At 51.7% G+C, this 27,326-nt stretch overlaps 7 protein-coding genes across 7 annotated transcripts; 3 read left to right on the top strand and 4 right to left on the bottom strand.

Moving 5' to 3' along the window:
• Positions 1 to 3,216: 3,216 nt before the first annotated feature.
• On the bottom strand, positions 3,217 to 4,677 carry LAESUDRAFT_760537 (uncharacterized protein; the record flags this gene model as incomplete). The annotated part of the gene is made up of 2 exons (XM_040912757.1): positions 3,217 to 4,029; positions 4,288 to 4,677. The coding sequence occupies 2 exons, from the start codon at positions 4,675 to 4,677 to the stop codon at positions 3,217 to 3,219; spliced, it is 1,203 nt and encodes a 400-aa protein (XP_040762825.1).
• Positions 4,678 to 8,045: 3,368 nt separating this feature from the next.
• Positions 8,046 to 8,463, bottom strand: LAESUDRAFT_656468 (uncharacterized protein; the record flags this gene model as incomplete). Its single annotated transcript, XM_040904619.1, has 3 exons — positions 8,046 to 8,143; positions 8,202 to 8,289; positions 8,350 to 8,463. Coding segments are annotated over 3 exons (300 nt in total), but the record flags the coding sequence as incomplete, so codon positions are not given.
• Positions 8,464 to 9,928: 1,465 nt separating this feature from the next.
• Positions 9,929 to 11,418, top strand: LAESUDRAFT_727336 (NAD-P-binding protein). Its single transcript, XM_040909201.1, has 6 exons — positions 9,929 to 10,038; positions 10,099 to 10,186; positions 10,347 to 10,614; positions 10,670 to 10,814; positions 10,867 to 10,906; positions 10,965 to 11,418. Exons 2-6 carry the CDS (start codon positions 10,135 to 10,137, stop codon positions 11,351 to 11,353), a joined length of 894 nt encoding a protein of 297 aa, XP_040762823.1. The 5' UTR covers positions 9,929 to 10,038; positions 10,099 to 10,134; the 3' UTR covers positions 11,354 to 11,418.
• A 297-nt stretch (positions 11,419 to 11,715) lies between these two features.
• Positions 11,716 to 15,454, top strand: LAESUDRAFT_656592 (uncharacterized protein; the record flags this gene model as incomplete). The annotated part of the gene is made up of 14 exons (XM_040904629.1): positions 11,716 to 11,961; positions 12,181 to 12,408; positions 12,458 to 12,497; positions 12,548 to 12,572; positions 12,627 to 12,651; positions 12,706 to 12,751; positions 12,800 to 12,858; positions 12,908 to 13,172; positions 13,225 to 13,644; positions 13,697 to 14,727; positions 14,798 to 14,903; positions 14,958 to 15,084; positions 15,158 to 15,241; positions 15,304 to 15,454. 14 exons carry the CDS (start codon positions 11,716 to 11,718, stop codon positions 15,452 to 15,454), a joined length of 2,853 nt encoding a protein of 950 aa, XP_040762822.1.
• A 1,330-nt stretch (positions 15,455 to 16,784) lies between these two features.
• On the bottom strand, positions 16,785 to 20,545 carry LAESUDRAFT_727335 (glycoside hydrolase family 3 protein). The gene is made up of 10 exons (XM_040909200.1): positions 19,761 to 20,545; positions 19,400 to 19,704; positions 19,167 to 19,336; positions 18,975 to 19,109; positions 18,800 to 18,924; positions 18,598 to 18,737; positions 18,330 to 18,498; positions 17,812 to 18,277; positions 17,620 to 17,758; positions 16,785 to 17,568 (listed from the first exon to the last, which is right to left on the bottom strand). Exons 1-10 carry the CDS (start codon positions 20,398 to 20,400, stop codon positions 16,870 to 16,872), a joined length of 2,988 nt encoding a protein of 995 aa, XP_040762821.1. The 5' UTR covers positions 20,401 to 20,545; the 3' UTR covers positions 16,785 to 16,869.
• Positions 20,546 to 22,389: 1,844 nt separating this feature from the next.
• On the top strand, positions 22,390 to 23,674 carry LAESUDRAFT_241394 (uncharacterized protein). Its single transcript, XM_040901702.1, has 2 exons — positions 22,390 to 22,899; positions 23,003 to 23,674. Exons 1-2 carry the CDS (start codon positions 22,658 to 22,660, stop codon positions 23,493 to 23,495), a joined length of 735 nt encoding a protein of 244 aa, XP_040762820.1. The 5' UTR covers positions 22,390 to 22,657; the 3' UTR covers positions 23,496 to 23,674.
• A 1,029-nt stretch (positions 23,675 to 24,703) lies between these two features.
• On the bottom strand, positions 24,704 to 26,925 carry LAESUDRAFT_813706 (uncharacterized protein). The gene is made up of 2 exons (XM_040914511.1): positions 26,551 to 26,925; positions 24,704 to 26,494 (listed from the first exon to the last, which is right to left on the bottom strand). Exons 1-2 carry the CDS (start codon positions 26,845 to 26,847, stop codon positions 25,187 to 25,189), a joined length of 1,605 nt encoding a protein of 534 aa, XP_040762819.1. The 5' UTR covers positions 26,848 to 26,925; the 3' UTR covers positions 24,704 to 25,186.
• Positions 26,926 to 27,326: the final 401 nt, after the last annotated feature.

The raw sequence follows: 27,326 nt of genomic DNA, 5'->3' as shown, positions 1-27,326 counted from the left end.
GTATTATGCTTTATAGGGTCCATTATTGTTGGTTCTGCACGTGGATGTCTACCGTATTCAACAAAGAATGGTGAATTCTTAGTGGCTTCAGAAGCCGGATTGTTATAGGCGAATTCGGCAGTTGGAAGTAAAGTACTCCAGTCTTCCACGCGCTTAGCAGTATAAATACGAAGATATTGCTCTAGTGACTGATTTGTTCTTTCAGTTTGACCATCGGTCTCCGGATGATATGCGGACGACATTGTTGATTGTATTCCAAGGAGTTTGCATACTTCCTGAAATAATGCGCTTGCAAACTGAGTACCTCTATCTGAGATAATCTTTCTCGGAAGACCATGCTGTGTCCATACCCTCTCATAGAAAGTACGAGCAAGGTCTGATGCTGAGAACTCATTGGTGATTGCAAAGAAATGCGCTCGTTTGGTCAAACGATCGACAACTACCATAATTGCGTTGAATCCATGGGATTCTGGTAATTGAGTGATTAAGTCGACAGAGATAATTTCTCAAGGTTCTGTTGGAACCTCATTTGGCTGTAATTCTCCATATTTTGGCTGATTGATGTTCTTGTTGCGTTGACAAAGGTCGCAAGAACCAACATACTTTTTGACGTAAGTGGACATTCCCGGCCACCAGTAATTACAAGATAACATCTCATATGTCTTCTATCTTCCAGGATGACCTGCACTGGCAGCTTCATGATGACGCTGGACGATTTCTCGTCTAAGTGATTCCTTATTATCTGCTTTCGGCACATAGACTTTGCCTCGGTATAGTAATATCCCACTTTCGAAGTTCCAGTCTTTGAGTCCTTTCGAGAACTCTCGTTGTCCTTTCTTGAGTAGGTCTTGATATGATTTGTTCACATTGTCGTCCTGTAACGCCTCCTTGATCTTGTCCACCAAATCATGATCTGTGACGACTGCAAGATGGGTATGTTGAATAGCTTTAATCGCAAAATATTCCGGTTTGAGCAGAGTCTTGTCAAAATTATCGAGATTTACCCCCTCTTCATGATCTGGCCTCCTGGACAGAGGATCTGCGTGATGCATTGATTTTCCTGGTTTGTGATGTAGTTGGATGTTGAACCGTGTAAGATATAGCGACCATCGAGCTTGCCGCCTCGTCAGCTTTTGTGCTGATTTGAAATAGGTTAAGTTCTGGTGATTGGACCATATTTCGACTGGGAGCGGATGACCTTCGAGATGTTGTCGGTATTCTTCCAACGCTCGAATAATTGCGAGCATCTCTTTGTCATAGATTTCATTGTTCCGCTCAGCCTCATTGAGGCTTTTCGAATAGAATGCGATTGGATGCCACAACCCATCGTCTTTGAGTTGTTCGAGGCATGCGCCAGTGGCAAAATCACTGAAATCTGTTTCTAACCGGAATGGATGAGTATCATCTGATAATGCCAGAATTGGAGCTGTTATAAAAGCTTTCTTGAGAGCATCGAATGATTGTTGTTGCTCTTCACTCCATACCCATTTCTGATCCTTTCGTGTAAGGATATTGAGTGGTCGAGACTTTTTGGCAAATCCTTCAATGAATCGACGATAGAAATTTGCGAACCCAAGAAAAGCTTGTACTTGCTTAACCTTCTTGGGTTCAGGCCAGTCGAGTACACCTGCGACCTTTTGAGGATCCATACGAACCTCACCTTGAGAGATAATCATCCCTAAGTACTCAATCGAGGGTTGTTCGAAAAAGCACTTTTCTGTTTTGGCAAAAAGGTCGTTGTCCCGTAATCTTTTAATTACCTTTTTGGTAATCTTCCGATGTTGTTTCAAATCGTTAGTGAAGATTAGAATATCATCGAGGTAGATGATCACATGACCTTCCCGAATAAGATCATCTAAAATCTCATTCATCATGTGTTGGAAGGTGGCTGATGCGTTACAGAAACTGAAAAACATAACCGTAGCCTCGTATAAACCGCAATGCGTCACAAAAGCTGTTTTCCATTCATCACCCTTGTGGATGCGAACATTGTTGTATCCCCATCTGAGATCCAGCTTGGTGAATATTGACGCGTTACTGAGCTGATCGATAAGCTCGCTTATTCGTGGAATAGGGAAGCGATTCTTCTTGGTTATGGCATTAAGTTTTCGGTAGTCTTGTACCAGTCTTAGTGTGCCATCCTTCTTCTTGACAAAGAATACTGGGGCAGCAATAGGTGATTTCGATTTTTGAATGTAGCCTTTTGCTAGATTTTCGTTGATCCACGAATCTAGGAAATTTCTTTCCTCCAGATTCATAGGATAGAGTTTGCTTGGTCGTGATAATTCATGTTCTTCTTCAAACTCGATTGCATGATCATAAGGCTTTCGAGTTGGCATCCTTTCAGACGCTTTCTTGGAGAAGACATCACCAAATGAATGTAGATAATCTGGTACTAGTTTTTCCCAAGATTCTACTTCATTAATAACCTGATCTTCTGAGCTGCCAGTGTTTGACTGGGGTGTCGCTTCTTTCAGGTCTTCTTCTGGTTCAGCATAGCTGCACTCTGCTATAGAAAGTATCATGCGGGCTATTTGTTCAGCTTCAGGGTCGTCCATTTCAACCCCACGAGATGATAGGATTTACTGCATCAATGTTGTGTCCATTAAACATTTGGAATGCAGTTGGCTCCTCATCTGCCACTTGTTGTGCTCATTGTGAGATTTCTTCAGCTTCCTCTCTCGCAATGGCTTGTTGTTTTTTTACGAAGCCTCTGGTGGTGACACGTACTCGGGCATCGTGAGTATTTCCATTCTCCAGCTTGCCAGTTGATTTCTGGATTATGCTGATGTAAGTATGACATCCCAATGATCATGTCTAATTTCCCGATGTCCGTGACTAGCAGACGGTGGGTGGAACCATGATCTCCGACTTTGAGGTATGCTTTTACATAGTCAGTTATTTCTCCATGTTTGTTTTGGGATCCGTTAGCATTGTACACCTTGTACATAGTATTAAGCTTGGAGGTTGCAATTCGATTGTTCTTTACGAACTGCTTGCTGATGTACATGGAATATGCTCCTGAGTCGACTAAAGCTTCAGCGCTCGATTTTTTGCCGTACACCCATAATGTAACTGGTAAATATGATAAATTTGGAGACGAATTCTTTATTGTTACATTATCATCCTCTGCGTTGCGACGATCTACAGAGGTGTCTGATTCGGGTGCTAAATGTACAGGTCTTATATAATGTTCTGGGGACTCTGACGAGCTGTCTACAGATCCCCTTTGAGAAAACCCTTCTGATCCTTTCTTGAAGAGCCCTCTCCCGCCTTCCTTGATAAACTGGATCCATTCCCCCTCAGGCACCTGAGCCTTGAGAGGATCGCGGCGAAATCTTCGTCCGACTCGGATGCATCAGGCTCGCTCTCCGAGTGGATGCTGCGGTCGCTGATATGCGCAGCTGTCTCCTTACCCTTCCTCTTAGTCTTAGAGGAAGAGCTCTTCTTCTTCAGCTTCTTTTCTTCTTCGGTATCAGAGCTTTCGCTCTCTGCATCTGATGAAGCGGAATCAGATACTACCTGTCGCGTCTTGGACGACTTGGATTTGTTCCTGGCATCATCCTTTTTCTTCCCGTCCTTCTTCTTCACGGCTGTCTCCTTCTCCTTCTCAATCTGCCTCTTGACATGGTCCAATTTAAAACAGTCGGTGCAATACTTGCCGAAGCGTTTCGACGATTTGAAGAATGTCAGCTTATTCTTCTTGCAGTTGGCGCAGACCAACTTGTCGTCTTGCACGCTTCGCGCTTTGCCCAATTTACTCTTTCCCTTCTTCTCGACTGCATCAACCTCCATAGCATTCGGGTCCTTGGTTTCGGCCTTGGCATGGTGGCCTTCTCGTTGTAGTGATGTGAATATCTGGAGTGCGAATGTAAGGAACTCGGTCCATTTCTTGGGCCAGTTGTCCTTGGTCGTGTCTGCCAGCATGAGCAGCCACGTTTTCTCCGAAATATGTTTCTTGATTTTTTCGATCAAGTCTTGATCTGAGAAGCCTGTACCGGTTGCCTTTGGATGGAAGTCTTCCGCGAACTTTCAGAAGTCTCGATGATCCTTCTTGATGAAGGCTTCTAACTCCGTTCACTTCTTATCATCCTTGTCCAATGATTCATATGCCGTGCGAAGTTCAGCGACGAACTCCGCCCAAGTTCCTGGTGCCTTATTATTTTCATTTATTTCGGTAATCCAATGCCGCATGTATTCGTGTGCTCCTCCTTTCAGGAGCAAGAGGGTAGACATAATTTTGGACTCGTCTTTGGTATGTCCGGTATATTTCAATCAGAGCATTACTTGTTCGAGCCAATCATCGAGATTGACTCTGTCCTTATTGCCACCATATTTTTCTGGTTGGTCAATTTTTACGCCTTTACCCTTGCGACCAAACGACGGCTCATCGTCGTCGTGCATGTCGTCGACATTGTTACCGCCTTGCCCTGCTTTCCATCCTTGCGTAGATGCCCATGTGCGAAGTCGATCATGTGATTTCTTTAGGTCTTCTTCTCTCGTTTGGAGATCCTTGATTTCATCGTCAACTGCCACAAATGCTTCGTTAGTGGTCTTGTTTTTCTCGAGTAAAGCTGATGAGGTTTTCTCCAAGTCTGCGATTCGAGACTCAGATTGTTGACGATGTTGGTCTAAGAAGATCGTCCGATTGTGAAACTCCGTGGTGTTATGTTCCATTGTATGCGCTTGGCGCTAGATAAGATTTTCGTAATGCGCCACCATTTGTTGACGCATTTCTTCCACCACATTTGTGACGAGATCGACTACCCAATTCTTCACATTTTTGGGTATGTTCACATTTGGGGGCACCGTGTTGGCAAGGGCTTGACGAATGATAGGATTCGGGAGTTGCAAAACAATATTAAGATGTGCGGGAAGCTCCGGAGATGGAGCACGAGAGAAGCTGGAATCATTTGGAGTGGAAGTCGTCATCTTACAATTCTTCCTCTATTTCTCGAAGATGTTCTTCGAACTCGACGATATGGCTATTGGCGATCGTGGCCTGTCAGGCAATTACTCGTCCTGAGCGTTGGTTTCGCAGCAAACAAAGGTCTCGATGGATGACCTTGACGAAGGGTTGCCACAAAAACCTGGTTTTGTCCCTGACTGCGGGCCACTGATGATTATGATGAATTTCGCAAATACGCTCGACTTCTTCGAGCCAATCGACGAAGCTATTGTAAGCTTCGGTGAGACGATCTTCGGATCCAATAGGAATATAGCAGATATGAACTGCGACGTTCCTCCAATCAAATTCTGGATAGATTTGGAGGGCGTAGATATGATATACGTCATGGTAATCGATGTCGAACGTGTCCTCATATGTAGCAAACGCTTCGCCTGCTCTGTCTCGAAGAGCACGTGGAATTGAATCCCAAAGATAATCGAAGGTGTGACCGATTGGATTTAACTGCTCAAAGTTATCAAGATTGTTCGAGTCGCCGGATGAAGACATATACAAAATGAATATTCGTATCTACAGCAAAGGTCGACCTGTGACCTGTATTCCTAGACGATACTTCTGGATAATATCTCTGATTATCCAGCGAGCCTCTCCGCCCTGATGCTTCCTTTCCTGAACGTAGTTGCAGAAGTCGCGAACCACGTGTTGGTGAATGAAGGAAAGCTTGAATTCCGCGATGTCAGTGCGGATGGATTCGAGCTTGAGTATGAGATGCTTGAGGTCGAAGATGTCGTGGTCATCAAGCTGACGACGGTATCGTTTTGTGAGTAGAATACAAATCTGTCGAAGGGTACCTTCGACGCGCTGAGTCGAGATGATGGAAACGGCAAGAGGATAGATGAAATGAGACCCTGTAGCGGTCTCGACCTATGTCCCTTGATTGAGATCTGGACCAGATGGTCCTGCAGGTAGTCTCAGTCACCTGACCGAGGGAGTCTGGATAATAGAAACTGAACTAGTGCCGCGAGGGGGCCGACCTCCCATAGAGATGTGTCCTGGCCTTGGCAGGGGTCTTATGGGCCGCTGCTCGTAGAACTCTTCTGGAGTTCTTGCTCGAAGACGACGGATGACACCGTCGATGCTGCGCAATGCCTTGGTGCGGCTTACGCTGGTAGAGTCAGTGACTGACGGAACGTCAGGTGAAGATATGACACCGCTAACATGCGGGTGGACGTGCGAAGACGCAACACTGTGGCGAGTATGCTGGGCCGGCACTCGAGGCAGGTAAGATAAGCAGACTTATTCTTCTATCACAAACTTAGGACGCAGAGCGCCGACTAAGCCTATGACCTAATGATCAGACACTTACTGACTGTTGTCGAGGTAAGGATGGACACAAAGATTATCAAGGTAGAGCAAGGCCTTTTCAAGTGAGCCTTGGTGACACTGTATGGATAGGCGTAGCAGAGATGAGAATAAGTCTGGGGGACTTATGCGTCTCAGAGCTCTGGCTTATATACATGAGCAGAGGGACCCTTGGTACCCTGATACCCCAGAACCACTAGCTAATGGACATTGTCTGATTGGTTACCACTACCTGTCAGACTACGTGTGTCATGCATGCCGAACCTCCGAACTACTTAGTAAGACCATGGGAATGGTATTGCCTGTGATGGCTACATCTCCGGTGGCGTGGTATCTATCTACCTCGTGCATGTGAACTAGTATCCCCTTAAGGACATACCTCCGGTGGCGCATATCCCCTTCGTTGGATTCTTCCGGAGTCCGACCGTTGCTTCTAGGTGAGATGATATTACTGTATAAGTTAGGCTTACCTAATACCAGCGCTCCTTGTCACATGGATATCATGTGATATGTCACGTAACTAGACCTGGACCTTCGGGGCGTCTAGGACTGTTAGTACTTCGTGTACCAGTTCGTTCTTTTCTGAACAGCCTAGCGCTGATGTCAAATGATGTCTTGGTCATGTGCAGAGGTGAAAACGTGAAAATCTGTGACAGAACCCTTCTTGACAAGAAGCTTTCTCGATACTTCTAATCTTAACCGATCAGAAGGGATCTGCACTTGCTCTCAAGGGGTATTCAAGCTCGTGCACTTGTCTAGAGATCAGAGGGCGAACCTAGTAACCTGCAGGTGAATGTGCAGTAGCCTCTCAGTGACCTAGCAAAGAGCAGAGTGACCAAACCTCACTGCTACACACTCCTAGGGTTGGACCCTACTATAACATTCAACAGGGAAGCTAGCACGTGCTGTAAGGGCACGTGGTTAGGAAGGTTCTTGAGAGAACGCTTCATAACATTGTCAGCATTTTAAAAAAGGTGATTGGAATGTAAGTGTTCACAATTTGAATAGATGTCATGATAATGAATTGTCCAATAACATATCTTATACAGGAACTGATAAATGATGATACTCAGAGCTGAAGGACCATGTTCAGAAGGATGCGAGAAAAATGACATATAAGTTGCAGAACAAAAACAGATGACACAAACTGCAAAACAAAACAGACATATGTTATTTTTGAACATTTAAAAATAATGTACATCTGTTCTTGTTCTGCAACTCATGTCATTTTCTCGCATCCTTCTGAACATGGTCCTTCAGCTCTGAGTATCATCATTTATCAGTCCTGTAAAAGTCATATGGCAGGCCATTATCTCACTTCTCATCAGCAAATCAGGCAAGGATGACAAGCAGGACATTGCGGGACATCGAGTTTATCTTGATCAGACCTTTGTCCTTTCCATGATCAACCCTACTGTGGGCATGTGAATCATCGAAGGCGAGGCATTGGAGAATGACAAGCAAAAAAGTCCGCGGAAGCGCAAAAAGAATGAGAAACATATGGAGGACATGAATGGGTACTTCTCACTGAGGACTCAGATGGCAATGTAAGGGAAACTGACCATTCATTCAGCATCGCTGTGAGTCAAGTGCATACAAACAAACAGACATAGCATAATGTTTGGTCGTGTGAAAATGCAGCCGAAGGAGCGCTTCGACATTCATTTCACAGCCACGAGAATGAAACGACACGAGGGAGAAATCGATCACCGCATGAAGGATGGGTACACCAGGGGGGGCGCAGGCAGAAATGATCGCATGACGAACCGTCCACTATTCACGGGGAGAAGCCTTTGTCCATAAATTGCCAATCGATGTGAATGACTCCTTGCGACAAGTCCGCACCGAGCGATTCGAACAGGGACGGACTCAGATCTGCGCACTCTGCGTGAGCAACTGCCAACTTTACGAAAAAGCCACCGGATAATCTTACCGAGATTGTATTCCGCACATCCTTCACATTTGTCGCGCATCTTTCCGTACTGAGCCTTGCCGTTGGCTTGGTTCGTGATCTGAATCCACTGCATTTGTGAAGAAATGTGCTGAGAGCCGGGAGCAACTAGCATACGGCGGGCACGAACCTGGTTACAATGTTCGCCGTTGCCGTAAATGAGATGTGATATGGCCACAACAGGGTCATTGTTACTGTCAGTATATCCACAAGCACCGGTGCCGGTGTCGTAGTAAGTACCCTGCGACGAAAGTCTAGCAGCCAAATCTGAGAAGCATCATGTCGGACATACATCGCCGTAGTGCGTCTCCCCATCCCGCCCGCTGATCTGCATGCTGGTGGAGATTGGGAAACCAAGCACAGTGATTCCGACTGAGCAGAGCGAGAAGAAAAGCATCACAAAGCGAGACATCTTAGGAATATCGGAGAATTTCAGCGAGCGAGTGTACAAAAGAGTGACAGTTGCAAGACAGAGCAAGCGCAGGGTCCAGAGGAGAGAGTGACAGCAGTCGCCGTGGTCACATCCAGGGCGCGCCTTAAATGGTGTGTGGACTGTTGACGCTCTCGCGCTGTCTTGCTCGGGTGCCTAGGCGCGTCGGTCATACCGGAGGGCTGTGAGCTTGAACGTAACGATCGGAGGCATGCCGGCATTATGTGCCCACCACGGCGAGACAGACCGTTTAGCCACGCGCACATTGCCTCTTAAGGACATTCATGAAGAGACAGCATTGGAGCATCAGTGAAGACAGCTCGAGACTACCGAAAGTAGAGGTTTTGAGGAGGTGCACTACCCGCCAAGTCCAGCACGGATGCTTTACAGCCGACGGCATTCCCGTCCCTGGTGACTATATTGAGCCACCGCCGTCGCCCCTTGATAACACCGGAGGAGACATCCCTGACCGATATGAGACCTCGGAATCGCTCTTGCGCGTCTTGCGAGGTCGTCATAATCATAGCGAATCGCTGAAAGTCCGAATGAAGTGCTCGCTGGCGGTGATGGCCAGTTGCAACAGCTCCAAACGTCGGTCAGAGATGGTCAGAGGCGTCCGTCTTGAGCATTTGGGCTGGCAGGACAGTAGTAGTCCACGGCTTACAACGTCAGGTTCCCGGCCGACATTCTCTGCAGTGCCACGTCAACAAGAGAACGGACGCGACTTGAGATGCAGTATCTGCATTCGTCTCCGAACAAGCTTTGAGTGAAATATGCACGCTCCTTCGAAGCAGGATCAATTGACGTCGATACCTGAAATATCGATGTGATAGCAGGCTACTCGGAGCATTTCGGTGGAGTTTAGAGCGATATGGTGCGGCAATTCTCGCTGTTCAGTTGAGGATTTGTGGAACTGCACAGAGTCGATGACAGTCTTCATTAATCAGTTAACACGTCGATACGAACTTGTACTGCCATCGCAGGCCTGAAATGTTGTGGCGCAAGTGTAAGTAGAGCAGGTCATAAGTAGGACCATGACTCTGGGGCTCGCGTCGCGTAACAGCCTGCCCTGAACTTGCTGCACGCATCGCTACTTTGTTGAGTACATATATATGTCTTCTGCAAAGTTCACTATGGCGGATGATGCTAACCGTTTCGTTTTGTGCTTATACTTCAAGACCCTTATACAGGATGACAATATTGTTGATGTAGGACACAAATAATGGCGAATGTTAGGTCGACCTTTATAGTGACCGAGAAAGCCCGCTCGAGAGTCCCGGCCCGGAGAAGATTAGCACTATGTGGCTAAGCAAAAAGACAATCTTATAGCCCAGAATCTATCCTGATCCTCGCCAACAATCACCGCGCAGCAGCTTGCTAGCAAGAGGGGTGCGTCTACCGTCGCAACTTACATAGGTCCAGCCGTCGGGTCTGATCACCAAGCCGAAGTATAACGACTGTTTAATCCGAATCGCAAGATCCGATATGACATCGAACGCACTGGCAGATCCTGAACAAAAGGTGTGGTTCATTACAGGTGAGCAGAATCTTACTCTCTAATGTTCGCGTTCTCGGCAACGTCGTCACGAAGCACCCTCGGACTTGTCGCAGTGTAACCAGTCCATGCACCTGCTGTAGTCTGTCGACACTCACGACTCGGTACGAGCAAGATCTTGCGCTTACAAGAAATCATGCAGGAACATCATCGGGATTCGGCAGACGTCTTGTGACGTTGGTCCTCGCACGGGGTGACTATGTGATTGGAACTGTCCGGCGAGCCGAGGACTTCCAAGTGTCTGTCTTTGAAACGGACCGAACCCGTCTGCATGTGATCGTCCTTGACCTCAAAGATGAGAAAGCGACGATGCAAGAGAAAGTCAGAGAGGCTGTGTCTGTTTGGGGTCGCATAGACGTCCTAGTGAACAATGCGGCCTGGGCGCCGAAGTCTTTATTGGAGGAAGGAGGGTATGTATGTACGATAAAGTGAAGAACCGCTATCTGGAATTCTGACCATTTCCAGAACCTCGTTCGTTCTTGACCTGTTCCAAACGAACGTCTTCGGAGTCTTGAACCTCACGAACGCGGTGCTGCCATACATGAGAGAGCGGAAATCCGGTACAGTCGTATTTTTTGGAAGCCGTTCTGTTTGGAAAGCGGATACCATTGTGAGTGGCGATTTTCTAACGCGTATTTGACGTGCTTAAATCGCATCTTCAGTTAACGGGACACTATATCGCGACGAAGGGCGCGATTCACGGTATCATCTCACGAATGTCTTGCCCAACGAAGTGCCTGACGCATCGGTGCTTTTCTAGCTCTCGCGGAGACATATGCAGCAGAGCTCGAGCCTTTCAACGTCCGCGTCGTGCTCGCTGCCCCAGGTGGATTTCGCACAGAGAACATTCATACGGCTCCCATCATCAGCGAGCACCAGATGAGCGCGTATGATGATCTCCGTGAGACAGAGCTGGCGATTTATCACGAGAGATGGCGTCAGGCTCCTGGCGACCCGGTCAAGGCGATGGAACTGCTTATTGATGTCGTGAAGAAAGAAGGCAAGGCTGAGGGAAGGGAAATACCATTTTATCTGATTCTGGGTAGCCCAACGTACGAGGCCGCAAGAGCGCATTGTGGACGTTTGTTACAGGTCATGGACCAGTGGGAAGATGTAGCCAAAGATCTGGAGTTTGACGCCGACGTGTAAATAAATGATCACTAGTATTTGAGATTGATGTACAGCAGCCATATGTGGTGCTCGATTAAGTGGCAGCAGGAGATCCTTTGCCACGAGTCATGCCATGCTGTAGTGTGAAGCTATGAAAGACACCAGTATCCTGATGTTGTGCATATTTACAGAAGTTGGGAGCGATTTAAATGCAAATATGTGTCTTGTTAGCAGTGGCCCACAAATATGGTCCAAGGACGCAGGCTCGACGCGGCGCGTGTTGACCTGCCCTAAATCTTAGACGCGCGGATCTTGTTCGATGCCACAGGCGCGCCGCGAAGCGGTCCTCGCTTTTTTTCCACCTCTTGCGCTCCCTCGTGGACGACATGCTCGCATCAAACATGAGCACTGCCTCTACTCCTCCTTTGACCACTGATTGCGGGTCCGGCGTGTCTGACTCTACGCCCTCCGAATGGGTCGCATCCGACGTGGACGCGTCCGCCGCCGATGTTGTCGAGTCGCGAGAGCATGCGCTGATTGTGGCATCGCCTAGGAGCCCCAAAAGGAAGAGGGCGGTAGCTGATGATGTTGAGAAGGAAGAAACACCAGTACGCGAGAAGAGAGTGAAAAGAGAGAGCAAGAAGGCGGTGAGTATCCAGGAAGGTGTTGTCTGAGCTAGACGGTCCCTGCGCGCGACTTTGGGTAGTATGAGCTGTTCATGCAACGCGTTGTACAAGTCGTCGTTCAATGTCGCGCAGAGAGCCTCATGCGCATGTAGATGCTCTTAGAACGGGGACTGCCACGATATTTTCCGTTCCATCCTTGGCAACGTTCGACCTTGATGCTGATGCATAACTTATTCTCAGCTTACAATCGTGATCAACGCTGCACGAGCGTCCGTGGACGCCGCACGCAAACGATGGTTCAGTCGGCATTCTGATCTCTTTGCTCCACTGCTCCCTGCAAGCAGCGTGCTATTGGACACGGTCCGCAAGGACGTTGAGAACTCTACCGATAAAGGCGTGTACACGCCCTTGCACGAGCTTGACGAGCAACCAAAACTTGTGCAAGGAGGCACAATGAAGGATTATCAGGTATGAGTAGCACACTGTCTGCTCGATACCAGACTGATTATTGTCGTAGCTGCACGGTCTTTCATTCCTAGTTTGGATGTACAAGAACGGTAGAGAATCTCTATTTTACTGTATGCTGTTATGCTCATTCGAAATCTAGGAATGAATTGCATCTTGGGTGATGAGTATGCCGCGATAATCCTGCATTGTCGAGTTTTTCGTCACTAATTGGCATTCAGGATGGGTCTTGGAAAGACACTGCAGGTGCGAATGGTATTGACATTGATGCTGACGAGACACTTGCTTATGTCAGTGTAGACACTATCACTATTTGCCTACGTGAAGGAGAATGTAACAGGTATAGGTTTTTTTATTGCTAGACATTCGTCTGCAAGGATTAACGCCGCTGCAGGCAAACAAGATCCTCACCTCGTCGTCTGCCCGCTATCTGTCCTGCCATCATGGCTAGCGGTGAGTACGAGCTGGCTGATCAAGCGATACAATATTAACGGTTGCACAGGAAGCCGCACGCTGGATCCCATCGTTCAAGACGTTACGATTCCATGGGCAGCAGTCGGAACGTAAGCGTCTGAAGGAAGCGATTCGGTACAGCGAGATTGAATTTGATATCTGCATCACCACGTACGAGGCGTACGTTGCGGAGGAGTCGTGGTTCAAGTCGCGGAGGTGGACCTACTGCGTGCTGGATGAGGGCCACAAGATCAAAAACACGGATACGAATATCTCAAGCAAGTTGCAGGGCATCGGCTCACTTTATCGACTGAGTAAGGTTACCGGCTTATTTCTGTCTGCAGATATGTTCTCATGACTTGGCAGTACTTACAGGGACGCCGGTGCAGAACAACCTGGTGGAGTTGTGGAGCATCCTCCACTGGCTGTACCCTGCTCTTTTTACCGCCGCTTCCGAACGGCTCTTCAAAGACTCCTTTGATCTCACGCGGGGCGTGTACTCGCTGGCGTTCCTGAAATCTGCGGAACGGTTGCTCTCGACCATCATGCTCCGCCGGACCAAGGCAACGGTCGAATTGAGCGTCCCGCCGCGCGAAGAGTTGACCGTCTTCGTGCCTATGACAGAGGCGCAGCGTTTTTGGACGTATCGCTTCTTGACTAAATTAGATGCGGTCGACTTGAAGGATATCTTCCCAGCTAAATCAGAGAATGATACGTTGGACAAGGGACGGAGAGAAGTGCATGCGCAGCTGGCCGCGCACGTCAGGGACAACAGCTCAGGAGCTCGTTCGTATGCAATTGTCGTGCCGCATATAGTAGACTCACAAGCTTCCTCTAGGCTGGAAGAAGCTCATGAATCTGCTCATGCAGCTACGAAAAATCTGTGACCACCCGTATCTGATCGATGACGCAGAGCCAACACCCTACTCTATCGGCGAACACCTTGTTGCATCATCCTCCAAACTGATGCTCCTCGACAAGTTGCTGGCGAACATCCTGCCAAAGGGCGAGCGAGTGCTGATCTTCAGCCAGTTCACAGGCATGCTGAACCTGCTCGAGGACTTCATGGTCCTACGGGATATCCCATACGCGCGGCTTGACGGATCCACCACGCGCCCGCGGCGCACGCTCGACATCAAGCTCTTCCAGCAGGAGCACTCGCCGTATCAAGTCTTCCTCGTCTCAACGCGCGCCGGGGGCCTCGGCATCAACCTCACGAAGGCGACGACGGTCATCATGGTCGACTCGGACTGGAACCCGCAGAATGACCTGCAGGCGATCGCGCGCGCGCACCGGATCGGGCAGACGAAGGTCGTCAAGGTGTACCGGCTCATCTGCCGCGGCAGTGTCGAGGACCAGATGCTCGACCGCATCCGGAGGAAGCTCTTCCTCTCCGTCAAGGTCATGAGCTCCGACAATGCATCGCAGGACGAGCAAAACTCGACGCTCAAGATGTCCGAGCTCATGGACATCCTCCGGAAAGGCAGCAGCGCGCTCTCGTGCAACATCGATGAGATGGACCTGCCCCAGTTCTTGAAGGCGCCCATTGTCGAGATCCTGGACGCCTCTCGGGAGAATGATGACGTGCGTGCGGCCAAGCTGAAGCGCGAGGAGGGCGCGGACGCGAGCGAAGTCGATCAGCGACTGTTGGCTGATGCGGAGGAGGAAGAGCGCAAGCTCCTGAGCGGCGTCGCGCAGGTGCAGAGTCGGCTCTTCGAGGGAAAGGTTATCGAGCGTCCGAAGCATGCGAGCAACGTCGAGATCGCAGAGGAGTGGCGCGAGCTGCAGAAGCGCAGCCGTGTCGACCGCATTGTCAAGGTTGACGGGATGGAGATGATCGCGGACTACATGGGGCCCGTTGCGGTGAGTGTTCCACATGCAGCGGTATGTGAGCTGTCCTGATGGGAGTTGTATGCAGTCGTCCAGCGGACACGAGAAGCTAGCTTCGGCGCCCAAGAAGAGCAGGAAGAAGTGGGAGCACGAGGATTGGTGCATATACTGTCGGGACGGCGGCGAGCTCGTCCTCTGTGCAACTTGTCCTAGAGGTTCGCCAATCCCCCATGTCGCTTCGTGAAAGCTGGCGTCCTAACCTCTCACAGTGTTCCACGGCGCATGTCAGGGCCTCACCAAGGCGGAGGTCAGACGAGCTCCGACCCTTGCCTGCGGTCAGCACGTGTGTGCGTCGTGCTCGCGCAATACCGCCGATGCTGGCGGTATGATCTTCCGGTACGTTCATATTTAACGTTCATTCTATTTCCATGTTATCGCGCTTCCGTTCTCACATGTCGCTATATATTAGCTGCCGAACGTGCCCGAAGGCATTCTGCGAGGACTGTCTGCCTCCGGACGACCTGAACGCCGTGGGGGATGTGCTCCCAGAGTTGTGCATACTCTCTTCTCGCTCTCGTGCGTTAACCTGTTATGCTGACGATCGTCCATCGTTAGCCAAATGCTGGGGTACGGCGCGAAGGGCGCAGCGTATTATATCTACTGCGCCGAGTGTGTCGTCCTCCGAAAAGAGAACCCGAAGTGGTGGAAGGAGTGGGAGAAGGAGTTTGCGCACGCCGAGAGGCAGGTGACGGAGATGAGTCGGTGATTGGCTATACGACTGTGCGCGGGCGTGCGGGTGTTGATACCCACCTGGTTGGTTTTGTTGTGAAGCTTGCTTGTTTGCTTTCCGCTGGTGTAGGATAGGTTGGTCGCGCCTGTAGGATATAGACCGCCGATGTACCCTCTAGAAAGACGATCGACGCACTGTACATAGACTTGATTATCGCACTCTTTGGATATTGTACTGAGCAACTGCCACGCAACAGTCGGTGCGATCCACATTCATCGCGTATTTCACGAGAAGGCGAAAGAGATGAGTCGGTGATGGGCTCTACGCGGGCGTACACGCGTACGGCGTTGTCACTCACCTGATTGATTTTTGATGTGGTGCTTGCTTGTTTTCCATTGGTGTGTACGGATTGCCCGCACCTTAGTATAGACTGGTCGCGCCTGTAGTATATGCATTGCCGATGTACCCTCTAGATATACGACCGATGTAGGAGAGATTCGTGACGGTGCCGTACAATAATCAGTTTTTATTTCTGACTCGTTTCATTTGGACTAAAACTTACTACTTTACATTCGACTCTACCAGCGTCAACCACAGGACCGGACTGGTGCGCGGATGAGGACGCGAAGGCGGAAGTAAGGCTCACGGTGACGATCGCGCGCTTGAGGGTGGCAGGCTGCCATTCGAAAATACGATCTCCCGTGATGACCGAGCTCGCCGATACAATGCGCTTCGACTCCGTATGCTGGAATGGCTTGGGGAAGAGTCTGTATGCCCAGGACGACAGCTCCCCAGCTTTTTCACTCGTTTAACCAAATTTGGCAAGTAGTACTCCATTTCTGTCGATGTTCCCGTCATGCGACCGTTTACTTCTATGTTGGCTCTTTTCACGTCTTGTAAGGTTCATGTTGCATCCGCATGTATAAAGGGTGTCCTCCCGCCTAGAATGGAGGAGTTTTCCCCCCCTTGAAGTCTCTGAAGCGCACCTTAAGCCTTGTCACTCGTGGACTCGTGTATATTGTGAAATCTCGCGTACTCGTAACTGGTGACTACTAGATTCTATCGTGATAGCTCGAAAACTCGACGGCCCAACTTTCAAACTCTTTATCCGATTCTCTGGCAACTATCCTTAGTTGACAACCTGTTCTGAACCTCTCATAAGAGTTCTAGCCTCCAGCGCTTTACTCTTTTACACCGACACACTGTACATACACTTCTTATCGCATTCCTTGGGCACCATACTGAGCAAGTCGCGATCCGCGTTCATCGCGTATTGCACGATTTCTACATACAAAGAACGACGTCTACAACAACAACAACAACGGTAGCAACAGCAACAACGGTAACAAAATCCTTGAAAATGTTGATCTACAGTCCGTGTCAGTATTGAACATCAAAGCGCAGACGAACGTCATTTTGTAGTCAAGTCTCAGTAGCTCAAATCAGTCCTCTCAAATCGGAATAACCGCACTCAACCTAAAATCCCTGCTACTCGCGCCCACCGAAAGCGTAAACTCCCCCCCAGGCTTGACCCACCCCTGCGCCTGCACATCCCACACACTCAACTCATACCTCGACACCACAACCCTCACCGCCCTCGCCTCCCCCACCTCCACCCACACCGCGTCGAACCCCTTCAAAAGACTCGGCGGCTCACCACTGCCCGCGGGGAAGTGGACGTACACCTGCGGGATCTCCGTCCCCGGGCGCGTACCCGTGTTTTGGATGATGAACTGGACGGAGAGGAACGGCCTGTGAAGCCAGAGCGCCGTCGAGGACCCCTCGCCCTGCGGCGTCGCACACCCCTCCGCCCACGCCTTCTCGAGATCGTACGACATCGGGTCATACTGCGGCACCACCTCCACCGCCAGATTATAATACCCAAACGTCGTATAGCTCAACCCATACCCAAACTCGAACCGCGGCGTGATATTGTACTGGTCGAACCGTCGATAGTCGTAGAACAGGCCCTCGTCGTACGGGATGCTGAGGAGAGTGTCGGACTCGCCGCCGAGCACGAGGAAGACGCCGTAGTCCTCGAGGGTCTTCGCGATCGTGTAGGGAAGTCGGCCGCTTGGGTTGTAATCGCCGTATAGCACGTCCACGATCGCGTTCCCTGCCTCCTGTCCCGCGACGCCCGCCCAGATGATCTGCGCCATTCATCAGTCTTAGTTTATGTGAGAGGGAGGGACGAGGCGCACCGCGGTGACGTTCGGATTCTCAACCCACGGCTCGATGATAGACGGCCCGACCGAGTGCGCAACGACGATCGTGTTGTTGTTCGCAGCCGCGACCGCCTGAATGAGGTTATCCGCATTATGCCACAACGACAAGTTGTTCCTACCCCACCACATCAGCCCCCCCCCTTCACAAAGACGTACAGCGCCACTCACCTATCCCCAAAATTCCCATCCACGGTAATATACCCCTCCCCCGAATCCGAATTCACAAACACGATCGCAACCTCCACCTGCTCAACCGCCCCCGCCGCCCCCTCCGTATCCCAATCCAAATACCAATTCGTCAAACTCGTCCCGTCCCTCCTCGCCCTCACCTGCATCGCGTCCATCGGACTAACGAGGTACGGATAATTCGCCGTCCCCGAGCCCCAGCCCATCCCCAGAATCCCATCGTCCCCACCGCGGTCTGTATACCCGTTCGCGCCCATCGCACCGTTCCCCGCGTCCGAGCCGACGAGCACGACGCTCCGCGGGGCCTGCAGCGGCAGCGCGCCGTTCGTGTTCTTCAGCAGCACCGCCCCAGCCGCGCCGATCTCCCGCACGAGCCTGTAATGATCGCCCTCCACGTCGACGTGCAGGTTGTGCACGGTATCGTACGCGTTGAATGCGTTGAACGACACTGCGCTGTGTCAGCATCCGATGTTGTAGAGGCGTTAAGGAGGGCGACGCACCGTTGGGGTATCCTTGGTCTTGCCCGAGGAGGTAGTACCCGGCCATGATGCGCGTCGCCATGTCGTCCACGCGGCTCAGCGGGATCGTCCCGTTCTCGACGAAGGCGGTCAGGTTCGGGCCCCACCATGAGGTCGACGAGCCAAGTGTGATGTCGCCCGGCATCGACATCTATATAGACGCGCGTTAGCGAGTGTGAACCAAGGACTCGGGATATATGGGGGGAAATGGAAGGGATAGGGAGAAAAGTGGGAGAGAAAGGCCACGCACGTCCAACCCAGCCATCGCGCTCAGCGTGCTCATCTGCGCGCCCCAATCACTCATGATGTACCCGCGGAATCCGAGCTCCTGCTTGAGCAGCTGGTTCAACGTCCTATCATTCTCGCACGCGTACGTATCGTTGATCATATCTGTCCACCGCGCACTCCTCAGCAAAGGCAGCACAATGAGGAAGAGAACGGAGAGGGCGCACTGTAGCTGCACATCACACTCGCCACCCCCGCCATGACGCTTCGCAAGAACGGCTTCAAATAAATCTCATGGTTCGTCCGATCATCCACGTTCGAGCTCTCCTGCGTGCGCTTGTACTCCTGCTCACTACCTCGCCCCATCAGTTTCTTCCATAAAAAAGGAGCGGAAGAACTCACTAGTCAATATAATGCTTCGCACACGCCTGCACACCCGCGCTCTGCAGTCCAAGCACGGTCTCATATGCCGCCTCGCCGCTCAAAAACGCATCCGTCCCAAAGCCCTCCCAGTTCCTTCCCGCCTGCGCCACACGGCTGTCCAAACCATCACGTCAGATACATATCGCGCAGCAAACAAGCGAGCACGCGCACCCCATATTCATCATAGGCCCCAGCGCAACGTTGACGCCCTTCCCGCGGAACTCCTGGCCCATCTCGTACCCTCGCAGACGCATCATCGTCCGATTGAACGTCGTAGCCACCTGAATCCCCGCCGGGAACGCCGTATTGAAATCCGTATACCGCACGCCCAACGGCGAGTCCTACCCACACAACCGCCAAATCAGCCCACCCACATCATTCAATCACAAAACGCAACCGCGCACCTGAAGACACAGCCCAGGCCAACTGCCCACCTGCCCAATATTCCCGACACACAAGCCCTGCTCCCAATACACACCCGTACTGACGTTGACCTTCTGCTCGAGCGTGAGCCCGGCGACGAACGCCTCCGCCTTTGCGTACGCGATGTCCCATGCGCTGCTGAAGTCCGGCACGATCGGGCTGCCGGGGTTGAGCGGTGGCGGGGGGTAGAGCGGGGAGACGTCTGGGAAGATGGGCGGGACCGCGGAGGGCGCGGCGACCGGGTAGGAGGAGAATGCGTATGAGGATAACGAGAGCGTCTGCCAGCCTGTGCGCATGCGTCATTAGTGTTTGTGAGGGAGTATAAGAGAAGGGGGCACTGACCGACTTCGGTGCCGGAGCCAGAGTTGTAGGGTGGCTCGCCGGAGGAGGGGCTGGTGGCGAGGGAGGCGGGGTTGGTGGGTGCGGGGTCACCGTAGATGGTGTAGGTGCCGGAGACGGTGTAGGAGACGCCAGAGACCTCGCCGACGGTGCCGCCGATGGTGCTCGTGGGGAGGGCGGAGGAGATGGCGGAGGAGGCTGCTGCGGAGGAGATCTCTGAGGACGCGATGGCCGAAGAGACTGCAGAGGGTGTTGTCGCTGTTGGGATCACTGAGGACGCGATACCCGAGGATATGGCCGAGGACACCACCGCTGAGGAGATGGCTGAGGACGCGACACCTGAGGAGATCACCGAGGAGGCCGCGGCTGAGGAAATGGCTGAGGAGACCGCTGCCGAAGAGATTACAGATGACGCGATAACTGAGGAGACAGCGATCGAGGACGCGACAGACGAGGCTACAGCAGAGGACACCGCAGATGAAAGGACCGGCGTGGACGAGACTGCCACCGACGAGACAGCAGAGACCGTCCAGAGAACTCGGGGCGCACCAGAGTCGGCATCGCCAGCACCGTCCTGGGGCGCGGCACTGGCAAGGGCAAGGAGGAGAGCAGAGAGGCCCGCAAAGCGCACGTTGAGGAACATGGCGCGCTACCTGCTGGGCTAACCTGGTTGGGAGACCCAGTAACTACGGTGTGGGTTGCTCGGCGCATCTTCGGAGACGACGGCGATGGATTTTGTAGGTGGCGCGTGCGACGGTCGGGATGGCCGTGGTGAGTGCATGGGTGTGTTCGGCAAATGCTATTCTGGGGCGCTTGACCGGGGACCAATTCTAGCGAGATCCAGATCTGGGTGATCCCCACCCATGGCGCCCGCGACTGTCCTCGCCCAGCGACAGCCAGCAAGCACCACCCGCGCATTATTTGCAGACACTGCCCCGGTCGGCGGGCGTGCGTGCGTTGTTCACCTGCTCAGACGCGGCCTTCCGAGACGTACCCTTCTTCCCTGCTCCCTTCCGCAGCGAGTCCATCTCCGCTCCCTCTCGCGCACGACGCACGGCCTTCGCTACCGGCCACCGTTCGCCGGCCCTTGGCTCTCTCCACATCCGCAGAACCATGCGAGCGTGACGCTGAACAACCGCTCTTCGCACAATCACCGTAACCGCTGCCATCAAGTGGTTGATTGAAACCCTCGAATAAGCGTACGCCGTCCGAGGCTTAACGTTCATCCCCATCTGCGCTCACGTCACTGCCGTAAATCACCACACACACGATAGATGCGCGCCCATACAGCGTGCAGTCTGCTGACCCTTGCTGAACGTTGAGGCCGACTCTCGTCGGACATCACAGAGAGTGCGCGACTTCTTGTGCCTGCTTCAATACAATAATGATTGCTACGCCGCAGTGTTCAGCCAAACACCTTTTCCACCATTGGTGGTTCTGGGAACAGGGTCGTGCATGCAGGCTCCTTGTCCATCAGATTTTGCGGTGAAGAACCAAGAAGATGACCCACATCGAGTGCGCTCAACGTCAACGCGTCACCTCTCGGTTCCTTCCATGCACGTTCGCTCTTGGCATGCTAGGATCGGGATCCCTGCAAGAGGGCGCTACCTGCCGCGGTTGCTCCCTAGCTCACGATCTTCTGTTAGCTTCAGATCAGGCTGCATCCGCGGTCTACCTTAGAAGGTCTCGACGCGGAATGCAATCAAGAACCACGCTAAAAGACACCCACGCTCTGCCAGTCAACCGAACATCTCGAAAATTCGCCTTCCCGACTAACGTCCAGACACAACATTCATCTCAGACAGCGCTCGCACGCGCCCATGGCCACCGCACACTCTGACACCCCCTGCCTACCGACAGCGCTACACCCGACTGACCACATGCCACAACTCGGCGATCACAACCACAACCACAACCATGCCCGTCCATCGTCCACCGCCCAGCCAGTGTCGCGTCGCATCTGCCCTCATCTGCCAAGTCCGGGTCCGGGGAGGGGAAGGCGCCCTCGCGATCGGTTCCCCGCACTGGGATCGTTTAGGCCGAGCCGGCGGTCGGGCCGGATGCAGTTCGTCGGCTTTGGGGATGCACAAATATTTCATGGTGCGCGGCGCATTTCGCAGCGGGTGGGGTGTGCCGTCTAATGCGAACGTTCGGCTGAACTACCAGACGCTTCGAGTTTGTCAAGGTTGGCGAGAATCAAAAGGGGATGTTGCGTATCGTTCGCGTCCTGGATACTGTCGTCCTCAGTCATCCAGCAATCTGAATACTGCCTCTTGCCTATGGATACGATTAATGTCTCAAACCGCTCGCTGATCCACGACCCACCGAGCTCACGGCGACCTACGCTATCCAAACGCCTCTAAAGATACATGTATAGATACCGAAACGTCCAACTGCCTCCTTCGCTTCGCACTTCTGCTCGTCCTCGGACCCTGCATATGGCATGCTCATTCGCGCGCTCGAGGATTGAGCCCGAAGCAATGCAACATCAGTCTCTATCAGCGGCGAACCGTCGGATTCGTGCCGAGGCGCTCTCCAAACTCTACTTCAAGCACGTCCGTTTCGCTTGGATTCTACGATCGAAGAGGCGTAGGATGCGAGTTATACGTGGTCCTTTGTCGGGCTTCTGGGGCACGGGAGTCGATGCAGTAGCCTTTTGCCGAGCAGGATGTCTGGCGCGCGAATGGGCGAAAATCAAGAGGGGACGTTGCAAACCGTTCGCGTCCCTGCCAATGAATGGACACGAAAAATATCTCAAACACCTCATGATTCCACGATTCACCCAGCTCACGCCGACATACGCTCTTCAATCACCTCGAAAGACATATATATAGATATCGAAACGTCCTACTGCCTCCTTCGCTTCGCATTTGTGCTTGTCCTCGGACCCTGCACATGGCATGCTCATCCGCGCGCTCGAGGCTCGAAACAATGCAAGCATCAGCCTCTATCAGCGGCGAATCGTCGGATTCGTGCCGAGGCGCTCTCCGCAATCTGCTTCAATCACGTTCGTTTCGCTTGGATTCTATGGACGAGGCGTACATTGCGACTTTTACGTGGTCCTTTGTCGGGCTATTTTAAATTTCGGTGCGTGGGTCGTGCTGGGTGGTCGGAGAGGTGTGTGGGGCTCTTCGGAGTCGATGCGGCAGCCGTTTACTGAGCAAGATGTCCGGCGCGCTGTGTGGGCTATATGCGGATTCTTTGGCCCTCTGCCAGTCGTGAACACCTCTCCGACTGGCTCTGGCGCGGCGACCAACGCATCTCAGCTTTGAGCTCCAGGTGTGCATTCGAGACCGAGATGCACACTTGATGTTAAATCCTCCACTGTCAGACTTCGCGAGCTGGGTTTCTTCGAAGGTTGGCATTACTTCTGCGGATTATGCAGGAGCTTCTGTCGGGCCCAATCCGGCGCACGGACCTGAGCGGTTATGTATACCTTCAATGCCAAATCCTCTACCGTCAGCTTTCGCGTGCCGGGCTCCTTCGAGGGTTAGGATTGCTTCTGTGGATTATGCGGACCCTTCTGTCGGGTCCAGTCCAGCGCGCAAACCTGAGATTTGCTGCTATGTATATCTAGAAGGGACGGTATTCGTCGGGCGATGCTTGTTTCTGATCTCATGCGGCTTTTGCGATTCGCTTCTGATTCTACGGATTGAATTGGCACGTTCTCGTGTTCCTTCTTCGCGGTTTCAGTTCCCGGCTCTTGTCGGACTCACTCGGCACGCAAATCTGCGTTGAAAAAAGGACGGCGTTCGTCAGGCGATGACTCTTCTTGTCCTCTGCTTGCGCGGTCAAACTCACGCTGCAACAAGAATATACATGGCTCACCGGACGTGCCAAGTTTAAGCGCGATTGCTTCCGTGCTCGAAGCTTGGTCGTTCTTACATTCACGACCACTCTGAATGTGGGTTTTGGAAGAACGGTTCGTGCTGCCTACTGGACACTCAGCCTCTTGCGGTGGCCGATCGAAGGTAGGATCCCCGTTCGGAATAACTAGGTACTTGCTTCAATCTGTCAGCCGACAGTCTAGACGAGCCTATGGCTTTCCCGCCGGTGATTGTAGTCGGGCGTACAGCGGGCGTATATCAGACGGTGAATGATCCCTGAGGATGTATATACTTGGTTTTTAAGAACCTCCGGCGTTCCAACCGCATTGCGAATTGGTTGTCTCCTTCAGGACGTCTCTTCCGGGATTCCTCAAGCTTTTTTTTCTCGGTCCGCTCTGCACTGGCCGCACAGGTCCCAGACTCGATATTCCACGCTCTACCGTCGGAAAGCCATGTCCTCCTTCTCGAGGCAACCACACGGCTACGAAGGCCATCGACGGGGAATCCTCGGACGACTACAACCACAATCGATGGCGTCCCTTCTGTGCGGTCTTCATCGATCCTTGCCTTGCTTGTTCGTTCCTGGCATTTATTCAACGAAGTGCTGTACGGTTCTTGCGTCTGTCGGGTCTTTCCCGAGCTTTTCCGGCATGCGGATCTGCAGTTACATGGATGTGCGGTGCAACCTATGTGGAGCGTTCGAGCCTCCGCGGTGCCGGGTCTTCACCTTTGGCCCTCATAGGTGGGTAATCTTCTGCGATGTTCCGTCGTTCGTATGTGCCGCGCTCTGAATCGTATTCACGGGCAGGAGGTCAGGATGAGTGCGGCCTGCCCGAGCATGGGACGCCACCCATGAACTATTGCGATGGTCATGGTTTGCTTAGGCGGATGATGCTGAGTCAAGTGAAAAACATTTGTTGGTCTCAATCCGATAGCCATGTCAGAATACAAGATTCCAGAGGCTCCTACGGATGGTGCGCGCCGTACCAGTGGAATATGGGTCGCAACTCAGAGCACGAGATTGTACTATTTCATGAGCGTCGTTATAGATCCTACCAAGCTCCAACGGTTGCCAGATACGTCGATGGCTCGTTTAAAATATATATTCCAGCTTTCACTGAGTGTTGAACAAATTAACCGCATTTCCCCGACGAAACGTTGGTACACGTTCTCAGCTCTTTCTTTTCCCCAGTCTCGATGGCCGGCGGTACTGCTCCTGCAGATCTGTCAAATGTTCGAAGTATCAGTTACGCCGTTACATGCTTCGTACATGGAGAGGGACACGTCGGGTACAGAGAAGTACTAGTCATCGTTTCTTGGGCCATCGACGTGCTTATCTGCATTCAACAACGAGGTTAAACTGTTCCGTCAACACTATCCCAGTAGAAACATAGCGTATGTCCAGAAGATCAGCAGCTTGCACCGGTGAGCAAGGACATCTACAGAACGAATTCGACCACAATGGTCATTGGCTACCAGCCATGCCGACCGTCCTTCGTTGATTAAGTACTGCCGCACTGTCTGGTTCTTGCATGGCATGCCCCAACGTTTTCTCCTCACCCGATTCCCCCGCTTCAGCACTCATCACTTCCTCAGTCTGTCTCAGGCGAATGCAGCTGATAATTGGACCTCGTCTTCTGGAACCGCTGCGGCATGGTCGCCGCCGTTTCTTTCTATCTGATATCTCTGCAGCAAGAACAAAATCTTCTGCCAGTCGCATAATCTTCCCCGGCTCATCCTCAACATCTTCTGCACACATAAATGAGGAAAGAGCGTGTCGATGAAGCGCGCAACGAATGCATTTTCTCCGGAGACTTCAATGGGCCTATCGAATGAAAGCTGTTGCAGGGAGTGAGGTAAAGTCGCCTCCATGGGGATATCGTCCACGCTGATTCTGAAAATGGGCAAGTGCAAAGTCTGTAGGTGAGCGCAGTAGGAGGCGAGCGTCGTCAAAGACTGAAGTGTCGGTTCAGTCATGATGCACAATAAGTCAAGATTAAGTTCTCGCAGCTCCGGCCACGAAATCGCCAAGCGCACGACATCCTTGTCTGATAACATAAACGCGGTGTCCCGGCCACTCATTCGCAGAGACATCTTCTGTAGACCTCTGATGGATAAAAGAGGTTCAATTATGCTCATGACGGAGATATCGACTGGGCGATCCGAATCCGAATGGATGACGGCATCGAACGTTTGCAGTGACATGGAAGATCTGGAGGATATCAATGTCATTGTCTCGAGGAGCTGGTCGGGAGTGGGTTGTACGAGGGTAAAAGTGATATCTCGCAATTGCTGAGGAGGGACGACCTTCAGGAGACGGTTGGCATACTTTGCCTCCACATAGTCGAGAGACAATGACTGTAGGGCGACAAAACCGTGATTGGGTATGTTATGCGGAACCCTGAAGCCTCCTTTGACTTCACTAAGGAGCTTCAATTGTGACAGATCGTGCCAGAATTTAGGGTCCAATGTCAGTTTGAAATGAGAAGCATCGAATTTCTGCAGATTTCGGCAGAGTCTGACTGGAAGCATCAAGCCGTTGCACGATGTGTATAGCCGCAGAACGCGTAGGTCCGGAACTGCCTGTAAGATGATCTTGCAAGCATGAGAAGCCCTCTCCGCCATCCCATATATGTAATATTCGTTATATCCAGGCTTTAAATCAATGGATAGATGTCGCAGTGTAGGGGGGACAAGAGTAGCGATACTTGAGTTGTCTTCGGTCAACGAATAATACCACGAAGTCTGCTGGAGCAGCGGGAAGAGGGGACGTCCGTCATTTCGATCAGAAAGCTGGGACAATATGGCTGGCAGACCGAAGTATGCGCAGCATTTATCAATCACCCGGACGCGTCGTGCATATTCTTGAAAGTGAATCCATTCCTGATCGGATGGCATCCCAGTCATGTACTACAGAATAGAATGGATTGGAACATCAGCGGCAATAATAACACAGAAATACATACACATTTCACAGAAGGTGATGTACTGAATCTTGCTTGTTTGCCCGTATCCACATCCACTCGAATTGAGGGAAGGAGGCGCAAGGCGGGAATAGTGTCACGTAGCTTCCACCATAGAAAGTCAAGTGCGGGTTCCAAGAACATCCTGCAAACACGGGCACATGCAAATAATCCGATGTGCATCTTGCGAGTACCATCATATGAGCATCTGTCGTCTAGCAGGGACAGGGATAATTGCTGTAATATGCGCCACACGACATCGGGATTCTGCAAAGCAGGATGACAGCCCGTCGCAACCATTGACAACTATCGTATGACACTGGACGTAGGCACTGAGTGGGGAAAAGCAGGGTTTAGTAGATCGCCGACGGTGCCAATAAGCGTCAATCGTGAGCAAGTTGCACCAGGTTGAACGTTGAATGCTCGACGTACCGCGTTAGCCGCCTGTTCGCTCCGGCAGCGGCTTCGCGATATCACGTGGTCGTACTTACGGATTGGCGGTATAAGCTTGAGTTCGGAGGAAGTTCCTAATCTGACAGACGTGTTCCGGAGACGACAATAAATAGGGTTGGCTGGTTGTAGTGCGTAATGCTGGGATATGGATTGGAGTGAGAGGATTTGGCTGGATAGTACAAGTTAGAGTTACTATGCAAAGGTCATAGTCGGCCAGGCACTGTATGTTCACAAGTGAAGGATGGCTTGCGACGTGAGCCGCTCTGCACAGCGGCCACATCTTCTGAAATCCCCAGCACTGCAAGGCCAGATCTCTCAAGCATGAG

This window comes from Laetiporus sulphureus, assembly GCF_001632365.1.
Source record: "Laetiporus sulphureus 93-53 unplaced genomic scaffold LAESUscaffold_28, whole genome shotgun sequence".
NCBI lineage: Eukaryota > Fungi > Basidiomycota > Agaricomycetes > Polyporales > Laetiporaceae > Laetiporus > Laetiporus sulphureus.
This window is presented reverse-complemented; position numbering and strand designations above follow the sequence as displayed.

Excerpts from the sequence above, each read along its gene's own strand:
- LAESUDRAFT_813706 (XM_040914511.1), bottom strand. The coding sequence starts at position 26,847 with ATGGTTGCGACGGGCTGTCATCCTGCTTTGCAGAATCCCGATGTCGTG. Across the intron at positions 26,495-26,550 it reads CATCACCTTCTGTGAAATGT|TACATGACTGGGATGCCATC; the intron begins GTATGTATTTCT and ends TCTATTCTGTAG.
- LAESUDRAFT_727336 (XM_040909201.1), top strand. The coding sequence starts at position 10,135 with ATGACATCGAACGCACTGGCAGATCCTGAACAAAAGGTGTGGTTCATT. Across the intron at positions 10,187-10,346 it reads AAAGGTGTGGTTCATTACAG|GAACATCATCGGGATTCGGC; the intron begins GTGAGCAGAATC and ends GAAATCATGCAG. Across the intron at positions 10,615-10,669 it reads TCTTTATTGGAGGAAGGAGG|AACCTCGTTCGTTCTTGACC; the intron begins GTATGTATGTAC and ends GACCATTTCCAG.
- LAESUDRAFT_727335 (XM_040909200.1), bottom strand. The coding sequence starts at position 20,400 with ATGTTCCTCAACGTGCGCTTTGCGGGCCTCTCTGCTCTCCTCCTTGCC. Across the intron at positions 19,705-19,760 it reads TGGCTCCGGCACCGAAGTCG|GCTGGCAGACGCTCTCGTTA; the intron begins GTCAGTGCCCCC and ends GCATGCGCACAG. Across the intron at positions 17,569-17,619 it reads AGAATCCGAACGTCACCGCG|ATCATCTGGGCGGGCGTCGC; the intron begins GTGCGCCTCGTC and ends TGAATGGCGCAG.
- LAESUDRAFT_241394 (XM_040901702.1), top strand. The coding sequence starts at position 22,658 with ATGCTCATCCGCGCGCTCGAGGCTCGAAACAATGCAAGCATCAGCCTC. Across the intron at positions 22,900-23,002 it reads TGGGGCTCTTCGGAGTCGAT|GCGGCGACCAACGCATCTCA; the intron begins GCGGCAGCCGTT and ends ACTGGCTCTGGC.